We start from the raw sequence: 24011 nt of genomic DNA on the forward strand, positions 1-24011 counted from the left end.
TTATTTCTATGTTCTTTTTGTTTTCAACAGTGCATCTTTTTTTATCATACCATTCTCAAATAATGACAAAAAAGTTTGTCTTAACACAGGTAAATTTCATGTTTAGTATAGCTAGATTCTTAATTAAACTTTAAATTCTGCTGGCTTTGGTCTCCCACATATAGATTGTTGGTGGACCTTTCACAAAGCTTTCTATAGGTGCCTGTGTCTTGCTGTTCAAGTTAAGTCCAAATAAAATTTTTCAAGTTTATTTCAATTGTTAGCTTCAAATGTGAGCATACATTCAATATCTTAAAAAAATAGATATAGCTACTACATTTATTTGAAATAATTTATCAGAAATTTTAAATGTTCGTCCTCAAGAACATCTAAAATGTGTACCCTTTTTAAAATTATTTTGTGTAATGTGATAATTTTAAACTGTGGGTGACAGAATAGTTTGGTGAAATATGTTACGTCATCTGCCACACCCACAGACGCTGATATTACGTAGCGTAATGCCTGAATAAGCCAGCAACTTCAGTGTTCTGTCTCATAGTAAAACTGAAGGAAATTCCTGTTTCTCTGACAACTTCGCAGTTTATTCTGGAACTATGCAGCGCAGGATCTGATGGAACACCCTGACATCTAAACGGCTGACGTCTAAAAGAAAACAGGAGCTTAACGTTTAACAGAAACAGAAGAAGCAACAGGAGGTTGAGCTGGGCTAACATGGCGAGCCGCAGCAGGTTGCCAGCTCCCGAATAAATGTAAAGCGAAACGAAACTGGAAAGGAGAGGGGCGCTTGTTTGGAGGACTTTTGCACAGCTTCATATTACATGGATTCTATGAGTTGACCAGGACTAGTTCTCCACCTCCGAAGCCGTATGGCGTCCACTCAAGCCCGGTTAGGCCAGCAGGCCTTAGCGTTGCTAGACGTGGCTCTAAGAGTTCCATGTATTTTTACTATCGACGTCATTTTTAACTCTTACTACGACCAGGGATCGGGATGGGCTGGGGCAACAGGAAAAGTGTTGGTCAGAGTTTTGGGTAAGTATTTTTAAGAGGGTAGAGATCAAGAGCCTCCAGTAAATGTCAACAAGCAACAGCTAGCGCTAACAGCTAAGCTAGCCAACTGAAGCTGCGCTATCTGGTCTGCCACCTGTCAGACCGATTAAAGCCGACTTAACTACCAGCAGGAGCACACATTCAGTCCAGATCTGTTTGATTAACTGCTTAGCTAGATTGCATACTTTATTATACATTCGGCTCTGTCGTTAACAGCTCTCTGACTTTCTCGGTTACTGCTAATGCAAATAGTATAGCCACAGGTGCAGTGTCGATATTTGACTCACCGTTCTTAATAGCTGTTGGGGGTATTCTGGTAGCTTGACATTGTGCCTGTCCAAAACCTCTGCCTTTACAAATTATGCTGCAACTTTTTAAAAACGTGGTTTACATATTGTTGTTACATTACACAGCTAAGGCTACCGCCAGTACAACATTTGGTGCGTTGTTTCGAATGACACATTTTAATGTAGCTTTTTTTGTATGTTTTTTTTTTTTCTTGTTTTATAGCCAAGTTTTTTTCTATGGATTTAACAGGCAGATTACATAATGCTACCGCGTGGGAGACCTTTGAACGGTTCAGGGCTATGGTACAAACCTCTTGGTGATAGTTAATCTCAAAGCAACATTTTTAATTTAAAGTTGGTATAAAGTGGCCAAAGAAATTGTTTGTGTGTTTAATTTGGTTGTAAGCCGTGAAAAACACGTTTACAGAGCGTTTAGAAAAACTCACACCTTTTTAAGTCACATTACCACAAACCTCATTGTATTTTAATGGGTTTTTAAAGTAACAGAGGAATATAAAGTAGTGCATAATGGTGATCTGGAAGGTTAATGATGCACACTCCACCTTTTAGATCCACCTATTAGAAGTATACGATTTGGGGGTACTTTCTACCAGCCAGGCACATTAACAGACAGAAATGTACCTCCTTTTCCTTTGCAAAATTTCTCAAGCTCAGACTGACAGAGGGGATAATGCCTAAAACAATAATCATGTTTACTATTTCACTTTATTTACCTTTATAACCTCTAGACATAAATCTACAATAGCAACAGAGAACAGAAAATCAGCAATTTTCTATATTTCCTAAAAAAATAATTGTGAAATTAAGATTTTCATCATCATTGCTTACATTGTGTGTGGTATGCTGTTTGTCTCAGGTGTCCTCATTTCCACTGTGGTGCTGCTGCTCTCCCAGAAAGCCTTGTTCAAGTTCTACACTCTCTTCCTTGCTGTCCTCCTTGGCTTGGCAGCAGTCCTCATAAACTACTACGCCACCTCACACGTAGACTTCTACAGTGCATACTGCAAAGCAGCACTGGGGTTCAGATTGCTGCCCAGAAATGGGACGACGCTCTGGCTTGGAATGGCCGCTGTCCAGCTGATGTTTGGCATTGGATACGTGTTCCTGCTCAATCTCCAGTCAGTGTTTGCGGCTCTGGTGGTTTTGGACATCATGATCCCTCTGTGGGGGATGATGATTGAGCTTCCCGCGGACGTCAGGCACATGACGGCGGTTGTCTCGGGCCTGGCGCTCGCTCTAAACACAGCTGTCTGCCTAGCCATGAGGCTGAAGTGGTTCTACTACTCGTGTCGGTACGTCTACTTGCTGGTGCGGCACATGTACAGGATTTACGGACTTCAGCTTCTGCTGGAAGACACATGGAAAAGAATCCGGTTTCCCGACGTCCTACGAATGTTCTGGTTGAGCCGGGTCACCGCCCAGGCACTCATACTGGTCTATGTTGTGCGAGCGGTGAGGAAGGAGAGTGGGGATGCAGCAGGTGGAGCTACAGAGGGGAGCTCTGATGCACAAGTAAGTAGCCTTTTCCTTAGTACCTGAAACATTTTAGTAAAAAACAAAAATAATAATAGTTTCCTAAGCTGTGCAGGTGTTTTAAATTCTTAATTTTTTATTTTTTAATTTCTAAATCTGCTGTGCAGTTTTTGGGGAACTGTCTCATTACCATTTTTTTGGATGTTTTTAGGGTTACCTGTTCAGCTGGGACGTGTTCTGGGATCTGACGAGCAACCTGATCATCTCTGGATGCGATTCCACTCTGACCGTGTTGGGCATGAGTGCTGTCATCTCCTCCATGGCACACTACCTCGGCCTTAGCATCCTAGCTTTCATAGGTATTAGCTTTGTTTGTGTTATAGAAGCATGTGCACAGAATTTTGTAAAATGGTTCTTGGGTTTGAGCTTTATCTTTTTTGAAATGTCCAGGTTCAACTGAGGAAGAGGATAAGCGCTTAGGCTTTGTGGCTCCTGTTCTGTTCTTTATTCTGGCTCTACAGACTGGCCTCAGCAGCTTGGATCCAGAGGAACGTTTGGTATGTCACACAGGATTCAAGAGTCGTGTATTTTTGCTAAAACAGGATATTTATACTAAGTTTTGCTTTCAATTTTATCTGTTAGGTTTCTTATATTTTTATAGCACTTTTTGGGATGTGTGGATGAAGATTTCTGTCTCCTAATATTCCTATATGAGTAATCGCAGATTAAAAGTTCAATCTAAAGATTCAATTAAAGGGTTTACATTGCAAACACACTCATATACATCAGTTTAATTAAAATCTGGGACAAAGGGTGCAGGGTGGAGTAGATGTAAAAGGACAAACAACCTTTTAGAGAGGCTGTTCATCTTGAACTCAACAACTCAGTGGCTGACTCAACCTTTGCTGGATGTCCGTCCCCTTTCCTTTCTGAACCATTTGAGTAAATGCCTATTATTTCAACAACTTGACAACTCCACTCGAACATCACCATGTCTCATTCATTTTAATATCTTATCAATTGCCTTCTTACTTATAGTACATTGTAAATGTTTTCATACCTGTAGAACTTTTTCTCATTTTATCAGGATTAAAAAAAACCTTTCATTCCAACCATAATTATGTTTTCAGCTGGTCCTACTGAGCAGTAAAACCAGTCCAAGAAAACAGAAGGAAGTTTTTCTCTCACCCAGGTGTCTGAAGGTTTCAAAACCTAAAGCATTGATGTTATTGAATGAAGGTACAAAACCTAAAACTGTAGACATTACAAATGGCCTTCAAACTTTTCTTTTCCACTGTAAGATAAAAACCTTTTGGCTGTGTTGAAATGGGATAAAAGGTCATGAGGAAGATAGTGGCACTTGAGTTTTTGTCTGAAACGATGTGTTGGTGACAAAATGTCTGCGTCACTTTTCCACCAAGGTCCGCTTGAGCCGAAACATGTGCCTTCTACTGACTGCCATCCTGCACTTTATTCACGGCATGACCGACCCCGTCCTGATGTCCCTCAGCGCATCGCACGTCTCTTCCTTTCGCCGCCACTTCCCTGTTCTGCTGGTGTCCGTGGCCCTCTTTGTACTTCCCGTAGCGCTCAGCTTCACCCTCTGGCATCACTACGCTCTCAACACCTGGCTCTTCGCCGTCACAGCCTTCTGTGTTGAGCTCTGTCTCAAGGTGAGTGCCAAAAGGTTTAGTCTTTTAGCATTAGTTATGTTGCTGTTTAAAATGGTTAAACTGCTTCATGTTCTTATCTCTGTTTGCTTCAGGTTGTGGTGTCATTAACGGTCTACGGTCTTTTCATGGTTGACGGATTCTCCAATGTACTTTGGGAGAAGCTGGATGACTATGTCTACTATGTGCGTTCCACCGGCAACATCATCGAGTTCCTGTTCGGTGTCATCATGTTTGGAAACGGCGCCTACACCATGATGTTTGAGAAGGGCAGCAAGATCCGTGCCTGCATGATGTGTCTGCACGCCTACTTCAACATCTACCTTCAGGCCAAGAATGGTTGGAAGACCTTCATCAACCGACGCACCGCCGTGAAGAAGATCAACTCCCTGCCAGAGGTCCGAGGCGACCAGCTGAGGGAGATTGAGGACGTGTGTGCCATCTGTTACCAGGAGTTTGCCAGCTCAGCGCGCCTCACGCCATGTCACCATCACTTCCACGCGCTGTGCTTGAGGAAGTGGCTTTACATCCAGGACACATGCCCCATGTGCCACCAGAGAGTTTACATCGAGGACGATGGCCGAGACAGAGCTGCTTTCTCCAACAACAACGGAGGCTACGCAGCGCCGCAGGACGCCGTTGCAGCAGGCCCGCCGGTTCAAGGAGAAAACCCGCACGGACAGCCGGTAGCCGAGCTGGTGCCAAACGGAGCTGTAGCCGGGGCGCATGCCGCTGGAGGACCAGCGGGGCTCGACGATTTGGTGGAGGACAATGACAGCATAGAGTACGACGAGGACGAGTGGGGGACTCAGAATGGCAGCACACCGATAGAAGAAGAGTATATCAATGACGACACAGACTCTACAGAAGACTGATGAGAGAGGATCTATAGAAAATAATATACCTATATCTTTATTATATTTAAGTTAAAAAGAACACTTAAATTGTTCTCGGAAAATTGTCAGGGATCCCAGTCTCTCTGTTTCTCCTTAGTTTCTTTTGAGTTTTACTCTATAAGGGCTTGTGGAAAGAGTAAAAGCTGCTCTGTCTGTGTGTGTGTGTCGAGTGGAAGTGTGGGCAAGATGTAGACCAAAAACTCATGTTGCTCTTTTTCTAAAATTTCCATTGAAAAGTCATCAGAAATTCATAAAAAATTCAAGTTCTCATTGCCTTGACGCGGTTATACAAAAATCAGTTTTTATTAAGGTTCGTCTTTGAAGACCTACAGGGAAGTGGTGTTATCAGGATGCCTCTGGGATATGTGCCGACATTTAATGTGCTTAGACAGTGACTTAAAATAGTCATGCTCCCTTGTAATTTATAGAAGATGCTGGATAATTTAAATACTTTTTTATTCAATTCTCTGATCTGTTTAGTTTTGGATCCATTCTCCTTTTTGTCATTCTCTCATTTGTCACCTTAGTCCTTTGACAAACCTGCTGTTTTAGTTTTTCTAAAAATAATCAGTTTTCAATCATAAGTAATTGATTTGATGAGTTTCTTGTGGTTGGTTTTTGTGAAAGCTGCAGAAACTCATCTCATACCAGCTCTGATCTCCTATCATTCAACAATTTGTAGATTTTGATTGGCTCAGGTTTGTTGTGAACTCAGTGTTTTTGTCCTTTAAGCAAAATCCTTGTGAAATAGGCCAGTGTGAAGGCACTCGCTGGTGGAAAAACCGAGGTTCGTCTGATTAAAGATTAACTTGCTACTGTAGTCCCTGATATACCTCTCATTGCTTACTACTGGTCTCTTCTGTGACCTCACTTACTGTGTACGTTGTCGTACATATGATGAAACCTGTGCACATGTTCTCTGTAATATTAAAGGTTTCAGGTGATTTGTTTCTATTAATATTTACATTTTTCTGCACAAGTTATTAAATTAGGTTAAATGCCTGTTTCAGGTACAGAACGACTTACTTATAGTAAGACTACTGGTTCTAGAAAAAGAAAATCAGTTGCAATTTAAAAAACAAATGATGGTAAAATTGCCAACTGTTGTATACACATTACTTGAAAGGGAAAAAGTATTTTTAAAATATCAGGTGAAATATTTTTCTGCTGGATGGATGTCATTTTCCAGATGGTTATATCAGTCATTAAACATGCAGTCTTGTTTCTTAATATCATTACTTTTCAATGTATCCCTTGTGCAATATGGCTGATGGGGTGAGCTTCAGCTTCTTGTCTCGAGTTCTACTGCAGGAGTTTCTTCAATAAAATGGGGGCAGCCACAGCTTCTAAAACTACCACTGTTTTATGATTTTTGCAAATATTTTGTCATATACCCTATGATATACATTGCAATTTTGAGCAATATTTCTTACTGTTAAAAAATGTTAACGCCTGGTACATGACTAAGGCAAGTTGACTGAAAAGTCTTTATTTTTTCTGCCTTGAAACTAGAATATAGTCAACCTCAGTACCTAGAAATCTTAACATTGAATTTATTGATTTGAAAAATATTTTCAAGCATAAATCTGAGTATTGTGGTAAAGATTTAATAATCTTGAATTCGGTGAGGGTTTATCTACAAGCTCATGATCATAACACATACAGACTGGTAGATGAGGATGACCTACAAGGAACCTGATCAAGTGTTAGGGAATATGATTGGAAAGCCGTGCTTTTTAATATGCTCGAGCTGTGAAGGATTTTGTTTGTTAGTTTAATCTTAAAGCTTTTTGAAAGGTAAAAGCTGTTAATTTTGCCTTTTGTTTTAAAAAGACTTATGTAAATAAAATTGTCTTTGATATTGCATTTTGAGCACTGTCTTTATTGGAATTTTTTACTGTGATTTCCCCAATTCTTTTTAACATTCCATTCTTAAATAAATACTAACCCACTGTAAAATGTAATGTATAAAGATGTTGATTCAATTAGCCACTATAGGGTGCTGTTCCACCATACAGGTAACGTTTCAGTATTACCATAATTCCTTAATAGACTTGATTTGAACTTCGAAAACATTAACTTTTTGCAGATTGTTAAATTTTGGATGAAATTCTTAAGTGACAGAAACAAATAATTAGGTCTTCGTTTTTGATAAAATGAATAAAATAGCTATACATTCAAAGATCTGGCTATGTAAAAATACAATATAAGTACGACAAAAAAATTATCTATCCTTAGAAATAATGTTTAAATTTATTATGAAAATTATGACCGGAAACACTAAGCTTTACTTCTAAACTCTGAATCAACAGCTTCCGGTTTTCCTCCTGACTTGACTCTTGTAGTTCCAGTTCGGTTGCGGTTTGAACTTCGTGTGTTAAACTGACCACCCAGTTCTAGGAGATTATGAGGTTTGGGCGACGGACAGCGCGAAAACAGACTATGTCCGTTTTCTTAACGTGTTGCTCGGGATTTACAGATTTTAAAAGTCGTCAATTCATTCTTTAGTTGACGTCGAATGAGGCTAGTAGGACCGACCAACAAGCAACTTTGAGCCCCAGCGCCAGTCGTTGGTGGAGCGGAGAGTCGTCTTCGTACCTTGCCGTTCGAAGAACCCTCAAATAAATTAGGTTTTACATGTTATAATCTGACTTAGTTATGTATACCGGGACAATGCTTAAGGTATGCCTGCGGAAAGCTCTCTGGCCGACTGTACAGAAGTTACCGTCGGGACTGAGGCAGTCTCCAGCCGCGGCGGTTGTGGCGCTGAGACTCCCGGGGACAACGCGACACTCGCCGTGCCGCTGGATGGGAACACATGGGAGGAACGAGCCCAGGGAGCCGCTCAACTCTCCCAAAAGGGCCAAAGAGTTCATTTATCGTCTACACCCGAATGAGAGGACGTGTTTACTGCAGGAGCTTCAGATTTTCGAGTCCAAAGCAATCGCTCAAGGTAAGAAATTAACAGCTCGTATTAAAGGTGCCAGCTCCATGACAAACTGAGATTTGATGGGAGGCCCACGTGAGTGAAATAAAATGCTTTAGTTTATGTATTGTACACAGCAGGGTGCAAACTTTACCCATTGTTGGTAAACTCTACTCCGTCGGCAGGAAATTTTATTTAACCAACGTGTTTTTTTTTATTTGTGCTGAAGTTTAAATGAAATTCTATACATAGAGGCTGCAATAAATCAGAAGATCAAGCTCTCAGCTTGCAATGAGTTGACATACTGATGTAAACGTGATAACATCAAGTGGTTGCTGTTGAACTTGCATTAATTTTAGTGGTGAATCTAAACCTTTAAAGCACAAGGGATTGTTTCACACATAAACAGTAACCAGTCTGTCAATAAACTGCAAAGTTGGCACTGGAGGCCATAAAGCAAAACTTAATTTTGCATTAACACTAGCAGAAGAAGCATTCATATGTGTCTTGATATGAAACAAAGTAAATTGTAATTTTTCTCCATCCCTGCTCCTCAAGATACATTTCCCTGCATGTTTAACTTGGAGGGCATTGAACCTTCAGGACCAGGGTTGATGTTGAATTATATCTAGACCTGGAGACATGGACCCAGAGTGTGACACTCCTACTGTTCCAGTCCGTCAGAAAGGTTGTTCATCCAGTACCAGAAGTCCCAAAATAAAATAAAAAATTCTAAATAGTTATTTCTCTTGGTGTTCAGATTAAACTGAGTGAGAATAATTATCATGACATGACAATAATTGACTAAATACATAAATAATAAAACTAAAACACAACTTTGTTAAGAAAAGTAAAAACAATAAACGTCAATATCATACTGTTACGTCCAAAATTATTCATACAGCAGGCAGATTTAGGGAGAAAGTAACCATTTAATTTTAACAAGTTTTCTTTAAAATGAAACTAACTTGTACGTTTTGGAAAGGCCAACATAAGACAAGTAGAAAACCTGTGAGAGGAGCTTAAGATTAGTGTGATGGCAAGCACACCTTACAATCTCAAAGACTTTGATCTTATTATCAAGGGCAAATTGTCAAAATACCCCAGCAGCTATTAGAAGGGTAAGATTGCTGCAGTGCCAATACATTTTCTTTTATAGACTGTTAGAAATCTCTAAGCAATTTTCAGTATACATTTTTTTTTAAAAATGTTAAATTTCTTTTTTCAAAATTGATATCTGTGTTTATATGGTTTCATCATTAGAGGTGCACAGAAATGAAAATTTGGTCTGATATCAAACTAATGCCAATATTGAATGTCTAATAACCTTTCAACACTGTAAAAAATGACCACAGTGGTGACCTTGCTTTTCTGCACCAGCTAAACACACCCCAGTCCTGGGCTACATCACTATCACTAAACAAATACCACATGGGTAAACCCCTTAACATCCTGAGAAACAAACACCAAGATAAAAATAAACACTGTTATTAATATCAGCCAATAACAGTGTTCTATAAGTTTTACTTATAGAACTGATACCATTATGTTAAAAATTACACTGGTGTTAATGCTGATATATATTGCATCCATATTTATTATTCTCAGAGAGTAAAGTCGAGTTTATTTGTGTAGCACAATTCAGCAACAAGGCAGTTCTAAGTCTTTTATTCCATAAAGAGATCCTGATCCTTTGAGAAACAAATTTATTTAGAAAAATAAATTGAATTCTGTCAGGGTTATGAATATTTTTGGAGTTACTGTATATATAAATGTAAATATCACTGTATTTCACCATGTAGATCTGAACATTTGATTGGTTAACCTGCACAATAAGACCTTTACTGACAAATCATATTTACTAGCTAAGTCTGATACTCACTGCTTATTGATTCTGGCCTATAGCAAATAAAGTATTTTATGAGACTAATTTAATTACACATATTTAATAAATGATTTACTTGTTTCCATTTTAATTAGTTTTTGACACATGTAAGTTGACATTTATTGATTTTTAAAAAATTGTGGACCCTTTGGAGTTCCATGCAAGTGAGGGGTGAAAGCTGCAATCTTACACCTTCTTGTCCAAGCACTACAAGTCATTTATGGCCCATTTATGATGCGTCGCCCACCATTACTAAATCTTTGTGAGCTTTACTGCGCTTCTTGGCTGTTCTTCTCTCTCCCGGATTTGTGCCAAGCTGTTCTCAGCTTCTTTCTTTTCTGGCTCACAAATTGCCCTACATGGAACAAGCAAAGGATGCTGATTCTCATACCCTCCTGCTTTGGAAGAAGAATATGTTGTTTTCACTACAATAATCTGTTTACTCAGTCATAAGACCAGCTCTATTTCAAGACTGTGGAAGTAGGTAGAAACATTGACTGTTTTGTGAAGTCATTGCTGTTTTCATTTGCTCTTAAGGCAATTTGTCTCAAGACCAGAGTGACTCATCATAATGTCCAAAACACTAAAACCATCTTCTGAGTCAGTAGTAGAAAACTTCAGGAAAATCTGCATGTTCTTTGCTTGGAAAAAAGTCATGATTTTTATCTCTATGCGTTGGTCTATGTCATATGGATTTCAGATTTGTTCCAAGTTGCTGAGACTAGTAAGTTTTACACTTGACAAACCTGCCAGTTATGGAGAATCTGAATTGAACTCACCAGTTTTTTCTCATCTTTAATAACTTTTGTTGAATCATGTGTTTTTCTTCTGCTTGCTGTATGGTATTACCCGACATCTAACGTCTTATTCAAAAGTCATATAATACTGAAACTGTTGCAGATGTGTCGTTTTAACTGAAAGAGATAAAGTTGTACCTCCTCACTGTCTTTATCCTTTTATTTTGCACAAGACAGCTCATTATTACCGTGCACCCCAGCTGCTCATTAAATTGACGAAAATTCAGCTTTTTTTTTTAGGTAATGTTGTCTTTTTCCACCTGGTAATTTATCTACTGCCCAATGAATAACAGAGTTTTCTTTTACACATTGATGAACCAAGGACAGAAGCTTGTATGTTCAATCTGAAAGACAGCTTTGATGTTTCCTCAGAGACTGTTTTAATTACCCAGAGACTCAGTATTATGTTTTGTACTCTTGTTGTTTTCAGGGTTGACTCATAAATGAACCCAACATCAATGCATTACCTTGCTACTCTCGACCTCACCCATTTATTTAATTTCCTTGGAATCAATAAAGTGTTTTTGAATTAAATTGGTTTAACAGTTTTTTTTTTTTAGTTTTTTTGCAGAGTGTGTTGTGTAAGAGATTTCATATCAAATCCATTTCTAAATGTGTGATGAAGAATTAAAAAGAATAGATATATTTGGCTGAGAATGTTTTTTAATAAAAGTTTCTCAAAACTGTTATTAAAAAGTTTTGAGAATCTTTTTAATAAAGTCGAGAAACTTTTTAATAAGTTTTCTCCATTTTGAGAAAATGGAAAAAAAAAAGTAGTTTAGATTAGATTAATTTTCCCTGTGTTGAGTCCCTAGAAAGTTAACACAGAAGGTCACAATGTTTTGGCATTTTATGATTTGTAAAGCAGTAAATGTCAAACTGGTGAAAAGAGTCCCTTTAGAGACAATTTGACCCAAACAATAGCAAATTACTTCTCAGACATCGTACGCTTACAGCAGAAATGTGGCACTGCCGATATGTTGTCCATGCCGATGATGCACTACCAATTTGACAGCGCCGCTGACATAAAATGACAGTTTCACCACAAACAATGGTGATCGATGATTGACTAGTTTGTACTGACAAAATGGTCTGTCAAAACTGATTAAAAATGATTCATTCCAAACCAATGCCTCTGCCATTATACTTATTAAAAACCTGCACGTGTAAGCAATATCAGTGTTGTAAAATACTATTTGAAATGCAATAATATTTGCCAACGTACAGTGGACCCCACCCTATTTGTGGTTAAGTATTCACAGACATTTATATGAAACATAAGTCAAAATTATTTACAAAATATTTCTGTATTTCATTTGGCAGACCATTCCTAAAATATTGGGGAAAAACATGTAGCTTGAGAAGCTGAAATACTTTGGCACAATGTTGTTACTTGACATGCTAATCAGCGTAAATCAGCAAATCTAGGAGTGTCATCTGTTTTTCTTGGTGCTTATTGTAATGTCAATAATACTTACTAAATCAATAATGGAGATAAGAAAAAACTGTTGATGTTAGCTTCTGTGGTAGTGCGTATTAAGGTTATATTTAGTGTTGAACTTTAAAATAAATAATTTTTAGACAGAGTATTCACAGATTTGAGCTATCTACAGGCAGCAGTGGTTCTAACCCCTACTGGTCATTCACACTTTGCATGCCAATAACATATTTGTTTGATTGGAGTTCAACTGCAGTAGATGCCCATTTCTGACTTTTAAATAGTTCCTAATATCCTAAAGTTCACATAGCGTTAGAGGCACAGCAGAAACGGAGAGGAGTGATGTAAATGTGGCATTATCAGGACTGATAACATCATACATCTTTACTTCACATCATGCAGTCTTGGCCACAACCCACACGTTTGGTCCCATGATCTTGAATCTTAAATTTGAGTGATTGCAAAAATTTTAAGACAAAATTGGCCTGGAAGTGAATGAGATTTCTTTATGTTCAAGTTTATAATAGTGAGCTATCTTCTTGGCTCCGTTTTACTGTGTTATTGTGCAACATCATTAACTATAGCTGTACATCATGCTGCTGCACTGTCCAATGTTCTAATTAGACCGTGTAGCTGTGTAGAGAAAGACGTTGGCGCTGAACGTCTGTGCTAATAAGCAACTTCAACCCCTTTAACTCTAACAACTAATGAGCTAAATGCCACCCAGGAGCAGTGAAGAGGGTGAAAATGTTTACTTCAGAGCTCCAAAACATTTCTGACACAGTACTTACTAAATTACAATAATTCTACATTTTGTAAACTTCTTTAATGCATTAAATTGGCTCGACTATCTTGGGATCAAGTTGGATGTAACAAAAAGTCTAAAAAAAGCAAATCACAGCTTCAGAGACATTTTTTAGTACAATTAAAATGCAGCAAACAAAGATGTTTTCATGTTTAGTTGGAGCATCATTAAAATTAGACACTGAGTCTGTTGTCAAGTCATATGGTGACAGACCAGCTGTGACTGAGTTGGAGCTGCAGTTAGGAAAAAACATCTGGAGAAAAAAAAAATCTCTTGAGAGCCTCTTTTCCTTTCTATCGCAAGTGTAAATTCATATTGTACATTCATGTTTTTGTTGTTTTATAAATCTGAAACTATTTTAATAAATCAGTGTTTAGTATAATGTAGTTCAGCTTTTACTTGTCAAATTAGCTCTGCTTTTTAGCTATAGTTTTTCAATTACAGTTCAGATTATTTAAAAAGCAGCTGCTAATGCTAGTCAGTAGCAATTCAGTTCAAAAGTTGTTTTTGGCAGCTCTAATTAAAACATCTTGTCTGTTCTTATTTTGTGTTTCTTCCGGGTATGAAAATTCTGCAACTGTAATTTGAAAGGATGTTGCCATCATCGTTCTCCAGCAGACAATGATCTTTGTTTGTGGACGCCATTAGTGCAACAGGGTAACGATTCAGAAAATGCTTCCTGTTATTTGACACTCTTACTAAGAAGTTAGACTGACACAGCAGTTAGACAGACCTCCGTTTGGGAAGAAATATTATTTTGTTTTAAAATCCGTAGATCTTGTTCCATGACATCTCGTTAAAGCTGTTGTCCAAACCTCCTAATTCCTCTCAGAAGGAATTAGGAGATTTTATTAGGACACCAAAGGAAGTGTCGCTTTGGTGGGTGGAAATACTTTGACTGATTCACCAGAACGATTGCAGTGAAAAATGACCCTTGAGCTTAAACTCAGGTTCATTCAAATTAAAAGGTTAATATACAGTATCTGTGTTGTTTACCATTGAGCTTCTGTCTTTTTCTGTGTCTGCTCCAGCTTGACAAGATGTCCCACTGAGTCCAATTAAAATGCCCTATCACTGTGGGAATCTGCAATTGTTCATGCTGCTTTGACATATGGGCAGCAGCCGCTCTGCTGGGTTCTAATGTACATAATGATGCTCTAGAATATTCCAGTTAAGGCAGCTTGGGTGGCATCACAAGGGATTTTAGGTTATGAATAGGACTTTACTTCACTGGTAAAAGGTTATTATTAAAGGCTAATGTAAAGTCCTTAAACTGTGCTGCTATGAATAGAGAATTTCACCTAATGCAGAGACTATACAGACATACAATAAACAAGATGCACCAGTTGAGTACGTTAGTGGTGCCTGAGGCTGGTTACTGATGCAACAAACGTGCCATGAGTGCAAGGGTGTTTCTCTTTTCTGTTTCTGCAGGCAGAGATAGGCACCATATTCAGTTGTTCCACATATTTTTTGAATTTGCAGCGGTTGGTTTATCTTCTGTTTTGACAGTGTTGAAAAAACAACTTCTGATTTACTATGGTAATCAACTGTGAATCATTTTGTTACTACATATAGCTACAGGTTGACATAAATCTCTAGTTATGAGATGTCAGAGCAACGCTGGAATCAGAAGTTTCCTGTGAAAATCCTGAAAATTTAATATCTGTGTATAAACATCAGGACTCCATATATTTCTCTTTCAAGCAACAAAAAGTCTCCAATGCTTGTATTATTTAAATAAACACCACATTTCCATGAAATGCTCATGCAAATCAGCTCCTCTTCTTCCCGCCTCTCACCTGGAGCCTTCCTCACTCCTTACATAAACCTTCCTCCTGATAGCCAGCCCTGAAATGTTAACTATTCCCTCTGAGATGATGGGGTCTTAACATTAGGGAAAAAAAACAAAACAAACAAAAAAACAGGTTGAATTGTTTTATTTCTGTTCACCTGCAGCTCTTAAAATACAAGTTTGTGGTTTGATGCAGTGGATGTTCATATACATTAAAGAACAGTGTTTATTCTTTTTCTAGCCATTCATGTCGCCAAAAATATAGAAGTATGGCACTACAAAAAATATTTGTCATCATTATTTATAATCCAAGGCTGAATGGTAGAATCTGAAATTGACAAAGTGACATCCTAAAGGAAACTACTTCCTGCACTCACCAGTCTGCAGCTTACAGACACAGCAATCCACAGCAGCAGAGGTTTATGCTGCAGCAAGATGTTGGCCAGGACCAGTAATATACTGAACATGGCCTTGGGTTTTGTTTTTGAGAGAGAATTGTTTTTTTTGGGGGGGGAAGGGAACTTTTATGATGAAACCAAACCTCTTTAAATTTGAATTGCTCAGACTAGAGCTTTCAAGTATTCAGGAATAGTCTTGAACTTTTCTAATGTGAAACTTGTGTGATATATTTTATATATCAAAACTCCTATTTGATTTTTATTCATATTTTTATATACCGTAATTGCAATGAGTTGTAGTCAAGGATGTCTTAGGTGTTAGGGTGTATTCACAGCACTCATGTTTAGTCTGCTTTAATCAAACTCCAATTCACTTGCCTAGAAAGTCTGGTTCTTTTGGAGAGGAGTGAATGCACAATGAAACTGATGTGGACTGAAAAAGCAAACTCTGGTCTGGCTAAAAACTTGAGTCTCTGTTCAGTCGAAGTGAACTGTTTAGCAGTTCGAATGCGTATATCCATGCCAAGTAGATCGGAGGCTGCTCCTAAAGCAGGAAGCGGAGTGTAGCGCAGGGAATTCTGGGTAAATACGGCAAAAACAAATGCGCTAGCAAAAGAAATGACTCGTGGTCTATTACAAACAACAAAAGAGAATTTCTACAATGGCTAAAATCTGCCACCGTCCCATCGTTGCTTACATTTTGTGAAGAAGGAAGTTGTGTTCAGTGTTTCTTCAGAGGTTTTCATGTTGTTTCCTTTATTGGTTCTTGGTCCAGCACCACCACATGCAACCTGTTGAACATATTTTTCAAAGCATTTGGCTTGTTTGACAGATGTTGCAAATGTTTCAATTTTCGTCCACAATTGAATTTAGTCTACTGGACTATCAAGTGTGAACATACCCTTAGTGTGCATTGTAACTCTTGATTCAGGTATAAGAAAAATTCCCCTTCTCCATTGTCAAGTCTCACGCTAGCTGGTTAATGTTTGGTTTTGTTCTAGCCAAGTTGGGTGTGTCTCCACTGGAGGGAGGAGGAACAGAAAGAACTGTCAGAAATTGTTTGAGTATAGATCATGCCTACAGTTATGTCCACAAATATATCTCAAACCTTTATAAAAAAAAGGTTCTTCGAGTACAGCAGTTACAAAAAACGGTTCAGTTTTACTACAGAATGGCACAAAATAATAGTGTTAGCATATCATCATATTTTAAGATTTATTGATAGTCATTGATTCGTTCAAGGAACAAACAGCTTATCACTATACTTTTGTTTCACGGTTGCGGTAAATACTATAAAGGGTTGGATTAGGTCGAAAATTATAGCTTTTCAGGCTTTCAGGTTAATGAAGGCTTAGTTTTTAAACAAACATTTGGTAGGAATGAGGGCAGATTGTCTATGGGCTTGTAGCAGACGGTCGAATCAATGAAGTATCTTTACTCTCCCTGTCTGCTTTTATTAATTCCAAGCAGGAACATTTCAGTTAAAATAATCCCAGAGCAGAGTGAGGCTACATCTAATTAAAGCAACTAAAAGAAAAGGATTCGATGTTTCTGTAGCAGTCACCCCACTGTTCAGTTTATTTCGGTTAGCGTTAGCTCATGGCTGGATGTTTCTGGACTAGTGCTGGGCTCACATCAGAGCAGTTCGGGAGCCTCAGGCAGTTTCTCCTACACTGCCTGTCATGCCAACAGAAAAGGCTGGACGACATGCTCAAAACATTTCCCACTGAAAACCCTGACATTTATCCTAGATGTTCGGAGGAATAAGAAATCAGCTGGCTCTTAGCTGATAAAGTTTCAGTTTGAAATCCAAACTTTATTTTTATGTCTGTTAAATTATCAGAGTGGGCTGTGTGTTGAGATCTTTTCTCTTCTACAGCGAACATTAAACTTGTGTTTTTGTCACAACACTATTGGTAATTCTTGTTATTGTAGTAGGTATAACACCAAGCCTGCTGTCACTGCAGTATGCTTTCAGCATTTCACTCACAATATGGTGCCGACACACTGTGACAAACTTGTCAATCTCATCTCATTCTGTAGTACTAACACTGAGCAGAGCTTTGAACGCAGCACTGATTTCCTGAGATTTGAGACAGATAAAGACACTTTCTTTAGGGAAAGCAGTTTGAAGGTGCTGACTGGCGGCTAAGAAGTTTGAAAAGGTGCTGATCGGCACATAAATTAGGTCTTTTTTTTTTCAAAACCTCAGCTGCATCGTTAGGCCTGTTGTGGAGCCTGCCTGGCCAACCACAGCATGATGTCGCTTTGAACTGAGCAGAAAGTGCTGCCTCATGCTGTGGGATTGAGATGAATTTCCAGGGATGCACCACAGTACTTGACAAGTGCACAGTCAGTAGATTGTAGAATAACAGGGTTAAAATGGGAACTGTGGAGAGAACCGGAGTTAATGCTTTGATTGAACAAGTGCTTTTACTCCAGGTGTGTTATTTCTCCCCAAAGTGGTCACCTGAAGTATTCACACTTTAAAACAGGCAGGGCAATGACATGGCGAACAGCAGCAAATCAAAATGCTTAGCACCATTTTTGAAACTCTGAATTTTAATGTTTTTTTTGATTGGTTAAATATAAACTTAAAAAAAACCAAAACATGCTCCAAACATAAGATTTCTGATTAAAAAGCATATTTTTGTTTTGAAATCACGCATCCCATCAGAGAGTTTAAAAAGGTAAAGTGTTATTTCTGACTCGATCCTTTTGCATTGTTAGTCTGTACATATGTCCAAGTAATTCTGATAATCTTGCTCTAAAAGTTGTTTACCTTGTGTTTTCGAGCTGCTTTTGTAGTTAAGAAACCAGCTGATTAGGATTGTAAACTGTTCATAAGAACGCTAGTTATTTATAGAACATTTATTTAGCAAGGTTTTTGAAAAAAACAGTTTTAATAGTTCAGTACCTCTTTAGCAACAACCAACTGCTTAGGAAACAATTTTTGCAATATTACTGAATTATATTGCTTATATTAGTCTTTAGGTTTCCGACAGAATCTTACATTGATTCTTATTATTATCTGATACACTTATTCTTGTTGCTACAGGAAGTCCAGCAGTACCCGAGATCTCAGTTTTGTGTTTGACTTGAAACAAACTGGAAATCCTAAAGGAAGCTTCTTAATTGCTGGCACTAGCTAGACTCTGTCCTTTGTTGTTTTTGCAGACATCTGTGCTTTTCTCTTACTCAGCCCATAAGCACTACTGTGTTCTCCCTGTTGTTTGGCAGGCAGCTGAGGCATTCTCCCACTGGAGCATCTCCTAAATAGCTTTTAACTTCTAAGCAGGGAGAATGTATGATACTACATTACAGACCTCAGCCGTTGTTATATTATTGATGAAGTTCTTATTGTTCTGTAAAAAAAATAAAAAACCCTATACATTGACACTCAGAAGCAAACCTTTCTGCACTCTTTAGCAAACTTGAGCGCTTTTTGTACATCAGTTTAATATCTTCAAAAAACCGAATGGTGTGCAGGAAGTTAACATGTCCATATTGATTTCAATGTCAACAAGTAATTTACCATTTTCAATCTGGAATTTAGATTTTTATAGAATTTTGACTTTCCAAAATTCAATAAAATTTTGATTGAATTTTTGATTGAACTTGACCTTGTGGTCAAGTTATTTGTATAGTAATTAGTAATACATCCGAGGTATCAAATTTGGCCATTTTTTTCTCTGAATCAGCTAAGTCTCCTGGCAGAACCGCAAGAGAAACCTAAAATTGGCATTGGCTTAGAAAAGTTGATTGCTGCTTTATGAATAATGAAATTCTGCTGATATGTCATTTCTTCTTGTTACACTGAAGCTCTCCACACTGCATTTCATTCTGAAGACTAATATTTTTTTTATTCAGTAATTCTGATATTAATTTTTATTATTGTTCAGCTTTAGATATTGAGGCAGCTTCTTTAATTATAAATAATAAAATCCTGCTCAGTTTTGTGATGTCTAACCTTATGTTCAAATGAAGCAAAAATATACATCCATATTGTACTACTGTGACAAGAAGCTGCAAATCCACAGATTATCTTTTACAAATAAAAGCATAATTTGTATTCAGAGCACAAGCGTCCGCAAAATCTCTTATTCAGTGGCACATTTAATTAGGCTGACTTGTATTTCTGTGTCAACATTCATCACAACGTGAAATCTGGTGTCTCAAAAGGGACACTCTTATCTTTGAATTCATTTTAGAAAGATGGTGTAAAATATCAGTGTGAGGTGAATGAGGTAAAACTTGAGGCTGGTTGGGGGAGGCAGAGGTGGGTTTGGCAGATGATGGTTCATGTTCTTTATTTGTTTGTGACATGAAGACACTTGATGGGATTATCTCTCCTCTGCATTCTCCATATTTCTCCTTAATTTTATTTCACACATTTAACAATCAAGCAAATTGGGTCTGTCATCTGTTTTGGTTTTAGAAATTCAAAGGGGTTTTAACAGTGTTTCGTTCCAATTCAGATTGAGAGTTGCTGAAACATTCTACAAAGAAATTAACCCTTAACAAGCCTGCCTTCTCTGTAGTTTGTTTTTAGACTCTGTTGCCTGATTCGTTTTAACTTAATTACACAGCAGTGGACTATGTTTCTCTTAAGCATTATTTGTTTTTATTAAAAAGACAGTTACAAATTATTTTTTCCATAAATAAAGTTACACTAACTCAATATGCTTTTTACAGGGATATTATAGTTTATTCCCTGGGTTTACAGTAAAGTACAAATTACAGAAAATTTGTTACAATGTTTTTCCACAGGCTCTAATGTATGAACTTAAAATGTTCTGAAAAGCAAATGCAAAAATAAGTTTTTTTTTTTTTCTTTCTTTCCACAGTTGAGTAACTATAATTAGTGTCAGATGCCTTCGGTGGTTCAGATTTCAGCGTTGAACTTTTCACTGATGATGAAATTGTACTTTTGGCCTTCAAAATCTTTCTCAATGGAGCACAGGGTGATTATAATTGCTAAATGCATGTTGGCATTACGATTATGAATGAATTTGTTCAGGCGTCGGGTGTTAATAACTGCGCTAATGTATGCAAATATTCAGATTTATTCGCAGAAAGATCCTGCTTGTTGTTGTCTGTTGATCAGGTTGGCCTTATGCTGCAGAAGCTGTTCCGCCGTTGTTAATCAGGAGCATGAAAACAGACAGATGAGGCAGCATCTGCAGCCGTCCAAATATGTACACACATTCAGACTGTTTGATTTCATTTCACACTGACATACGAACTGTGTTTGGCACACACAACTGTCAGTTAGAGCTTTATGAGCTAGTCTCCATTAACAGGGTACAACTCTTCTTTATGTTACTGCTGCTTTTGCATAAAGTGCTTTGATATTTATTTTTTCAGTCAGGTCTATTTCTGGACATATGTCCCAGGAGTCACAGTGTTTGTATTCACACTGAACTCATTAGTAAGTCAGATTCAGAAAGGCAGAAAATGGGTTATTCCCAGTAGGTGGCTAGATATTTACAGCACTGCTTAGGAAATGAATAGTCTAAGAATCAACAGGTGTATTTTAGATGTGTGAAGTTTATTTGTATAAAAGCCGATTATTGCACAGAACACAAAGGATACAAAGGATGTTATGTTACAAGATCTATAACATCCTTAAGAGCAGAGGTTTTGTATCAGAAAATGAGAAAGAACAAGAATATGTCTGGTCAGGAACTTATTAAAGCACAGTGATGTATTTAAAAGTGATTTCTTGCAACTTTTGTTAAGATTTTATATCTTTTGACATTTTTAGTCATAAAAGCACAGTAGGACTCGTCATTCAAGATTACTGTGTCCTCAGGAGAGCCTGTTAGTAGGGTGGATGCTCATTGTGCCAAATTTCATGAATGTTAATCCATTTTTACTGTAACTAATTCACTGGGATTTTAGTGATTTTTATATTTGCTGTCGTGATGGTTCTTTTATATTTTGTCTGTAACTGAAAGGTTCAAATTGGCCTAAAATATACTAACCAGTCCATCTAGACCATTTTCTGCAAATATCCACTTCTTCATCACTTCAGATAAACGATTAAAACCAAAGATGTTAAGCAACATGACTTTGCCAGTTGGAGGGATACCAGAAAAAGGAGAGATTTTTCTTTGTTTAGGAAAAGAGTTTAGGAAAATATGATCAACAGGAAAAAAACAGATGGTGTGTTTGGGCTTTAAGCCAGATTTATAATACAGTATGTTGTGATGAGATGTGTAGTTTAACAAATTATTTTACAGATGGAACTGGTTTGTGGTCTGACTACTCTGCAGATCAGAGTATTTGTATGGTTTCATAGACCGACAGTTGGGATTAATTTGTTATATACTATACTTATTTTTTGTATGTATATTTAAAATGCTATATATATAAAGATACTGTATTCTAATTTATATATGTAATCGCATCTAAAAGACTTTCCAAATTAAATGTATTTTTTGTTTTCATGTAAAGAGTTTTGGAAACAAGTGAAATTGAAATTCTTAACCTATCTGGAATGTGTTTGAAGGGAAAAAGTTGACTGGAAGAAAAGAAGCTTTGATTAAAAAAACAAATAATACTTTCTGATATCAAGCCTTTTAGTTAAGTTTTCTGAGTGTTTGTTGTGATGTTTTCTCACACAGTTTGTTTGTCCTTGAGCAGCTTGGCTGTTTCCTGCTGATTTTGCAACTGAGAAGCTATATTTACTGTCACTTCCACCTTTCTTCCCTGCCCCTAGTCAGCAATGGTCAGTTCAAGGAGGGGCATTTGTTGCTTAGCAACTTGAGGTTCAAGCTGAGTTGGGTATAGTGCATTATACTCTTGTGTGAATGTGAAAGGCTTATTTCTTAAAGAATGAGCTGGTCACAGGTAAAAAACCTAGATTTGTTATATAAAGTGTGTTTATTGCCTGAAGCAGAAAACTGTTATTTTTTTTCTCAATTGTAGTTTTATTTCAAAAGAATAAGATGAAAACAACGACCACATATGAGCTGTACCTTCACTCTGAGAACTCATCAGCCGCATAGAACAACATATGACTGCTAAAAAATAAAGAAAAAGAAAAATCTACGATTAGATCTGCACCAATGAATTCAAATGAAAACTCTATTTAGTTTTGATTCCTTTTGAATATTTGGCATGGATACCTCTTTTCTTTTCTTATATTTCCATTCTAATTTTTATAGCCATCCATCTGATGATGCCATTACATCCCGAATAAAGATTTTTGTCGCTCTTTGCCCTGCCAAGATGCATTATCGTTGTCCTGAAAACAATCCATTTTCCATTAATAAAATGAGGAAAGGCTTCAGAATTTAAATGGCCACCTGCAGACGTAATGATTGTAATCTTCCCCGGTTCTTCACATGACAGGTAAACCCATATCCTTATTAAATGCAGAAATTTTCTCATCTCCTAAACTCAATCATCTTTATGTCTTATTGCTATTCCACCAAACAAAGGTTCTGGTGTATTTTTAGTCCAGGTTATTCCTTACTGAAATATAAATTTGTTGCTTTTCTGTATGAAAAACCTATTTTCTGAAGTCAGTTTATTATAGTTTGCTTAGAAACATTATTTTCCCCCCATTATGTTGCCTGGTGGACGTTTTTACTCATTTAGATGGACAGTGCCAGGTATATTTATCAGCATCCGAGGTAGTGATGAAATGAAAACCTGTTCTGTGAGGTTATTGCAGCAGCATAACATCACACTGAAAGAAATAGAAAACTCCAACCTTTGATGCAAGAACATTTATTCAGTGAACTGGAAAATTGCAAGTAAAATAAGTAATTTGTTTTAACAAAATTAGTGGATATGTTTTCTTGTTCTTTTTTTTTAAACTCTTGTCAGTAATATGCACATTTTCATAAGTTGGCGCATACACCCATGGTTTTACTGTAGGAAATCATGTTTCAAGATTTTGTGAGCAAATTTCAGTTTATTTTACTATATGATTTGGTTGCTGGGCAACTGTCGATTTTCAGTTTACTGGTGTAGTTTCTGATGGGGCTTCCTAGGCTACAGTCAGTTTTGGAGATTTGATGCAATGTTTTCGTTGATTACCTTAATTCTAATGGCATAAACTGAAATTTTTGCATGCTAGTGATATTTTGGGTGTGTTGGTCTATCACTTGCCTATGGAAACATTGTGAGTGCTTATTTTTGGTGGCCAAGATCTTAAAGCTCAAAGAAAAGGTGGGACATTGTGACGAAGGAAAGAGAAACTGAAAGAAAAGACTTGAAAGAATGTGGGGTAAAAGTATGGATATTGTCATTTGCAGCACTAAGCAGTGGTATTGCATTGCATTTTTGTGAAATTGTGAAGTTCTGACCTTTACCCTATTTTTTGTCATATTTTTACTTCAGAAAAATTTGAGGCTCATTTTCACATTTAAATATGTAGATATTGGCTTTGCAAAAAGCAATTAAAAATGATTTTTATGGTTTCATTTCAGATACTTCATCTTTAGAAAATAAAATCTCACCAAATATCAGTATATCAGTTTAAGTCAGTCTTATTTATTAATCCAAAATATTTTCAGTTGCCCATTGTAAATAATATTTTTGAACAGCGAGTGAATTTT

General features: G+C 37.3%; 2 protein-coding genes across 2 annotated transcripts in view; both read left to right on the forward strand.

The window, feature by feature from the left end:
- Positions 1-469: 469 nt before the first annotated feature.
- rnf139 (ring finger protein 139) lies at positions 470-7260 on the forward strand. The gene is made up of 6 exons (XM_032580879.1): positions 470-1029; positions 2212-2867; positions 3040-3187; positions 3279-3385; positions 4250-4501; positions 4594-7260. Exons 1-6 carry the CDS (start codon positions 867-869, stop codon positions 5371-5373), a joined length of 2106 nt encoding a protein of 701 aa, XP_032436770.1. The 5' UTR covers positions 470-866; the 3' UTR covers positions 5374-7260.
- A 453-nt stretch (positions 7261-7713) lies between these two features.
- tmem65 (transmembrane protein 65) overlaps positions 7714-24011 on the forward strand; it is a 29918-nt gene continuing 13620 nt past the window's right edge. Inside the window, exon 1 of the mRNA XM_032581421.1 lies at positions 7714-8347. Coding sequence (XP_032437312.1) covers positions 8053-8347 — 295 coding nt within the window. The 5' untranslated portion in view covers positions 7714-8052. The remainder of the gene's footprint in view (positions 8348-24011) is intronic.

The sequence above is a fragment of the Xiphophorus hellerii genome, chromosome 13, assembly GCF_003331165.1.
Source record: "Xiphophorus hellerii strain 12219 chromosome 13, Xiphophorus_hellerii-4.1, whole genome shotgun sequence".
Taxonomy (NCBI): Eukaryota; Metazoa; Chordata; class Actinopteri; order Cyprinodontiformes; family Poeciliidae; genus Xiphophorus; species Xiphophorus hellerii.

Bases quoted from the DNA above. Each gene is read 5' to 3' on its own strand.
- rnf139 (XM_032580879.1), top strand. From the start codon at position 867: ATGGCGTCCACTCAAGCCCGGTTAGGCCAGCAGGCCTTAGCGTTGCTA. The intron at 2,868-3,039 runs GTAAGTAGCCTT...GGATGTTTTTAG, and splicing joins AGGGGAGCTCTGATGCACAA to GGTTACCTGTTCAGCTGGGA. The intron at 3,386-4,249 runs GTATGTCACACA...TTTTCCACCAAG, and splicing joins TGGATCCAGAGGAACGTTTG to GTCCGCTTGAGCCGAAACAT.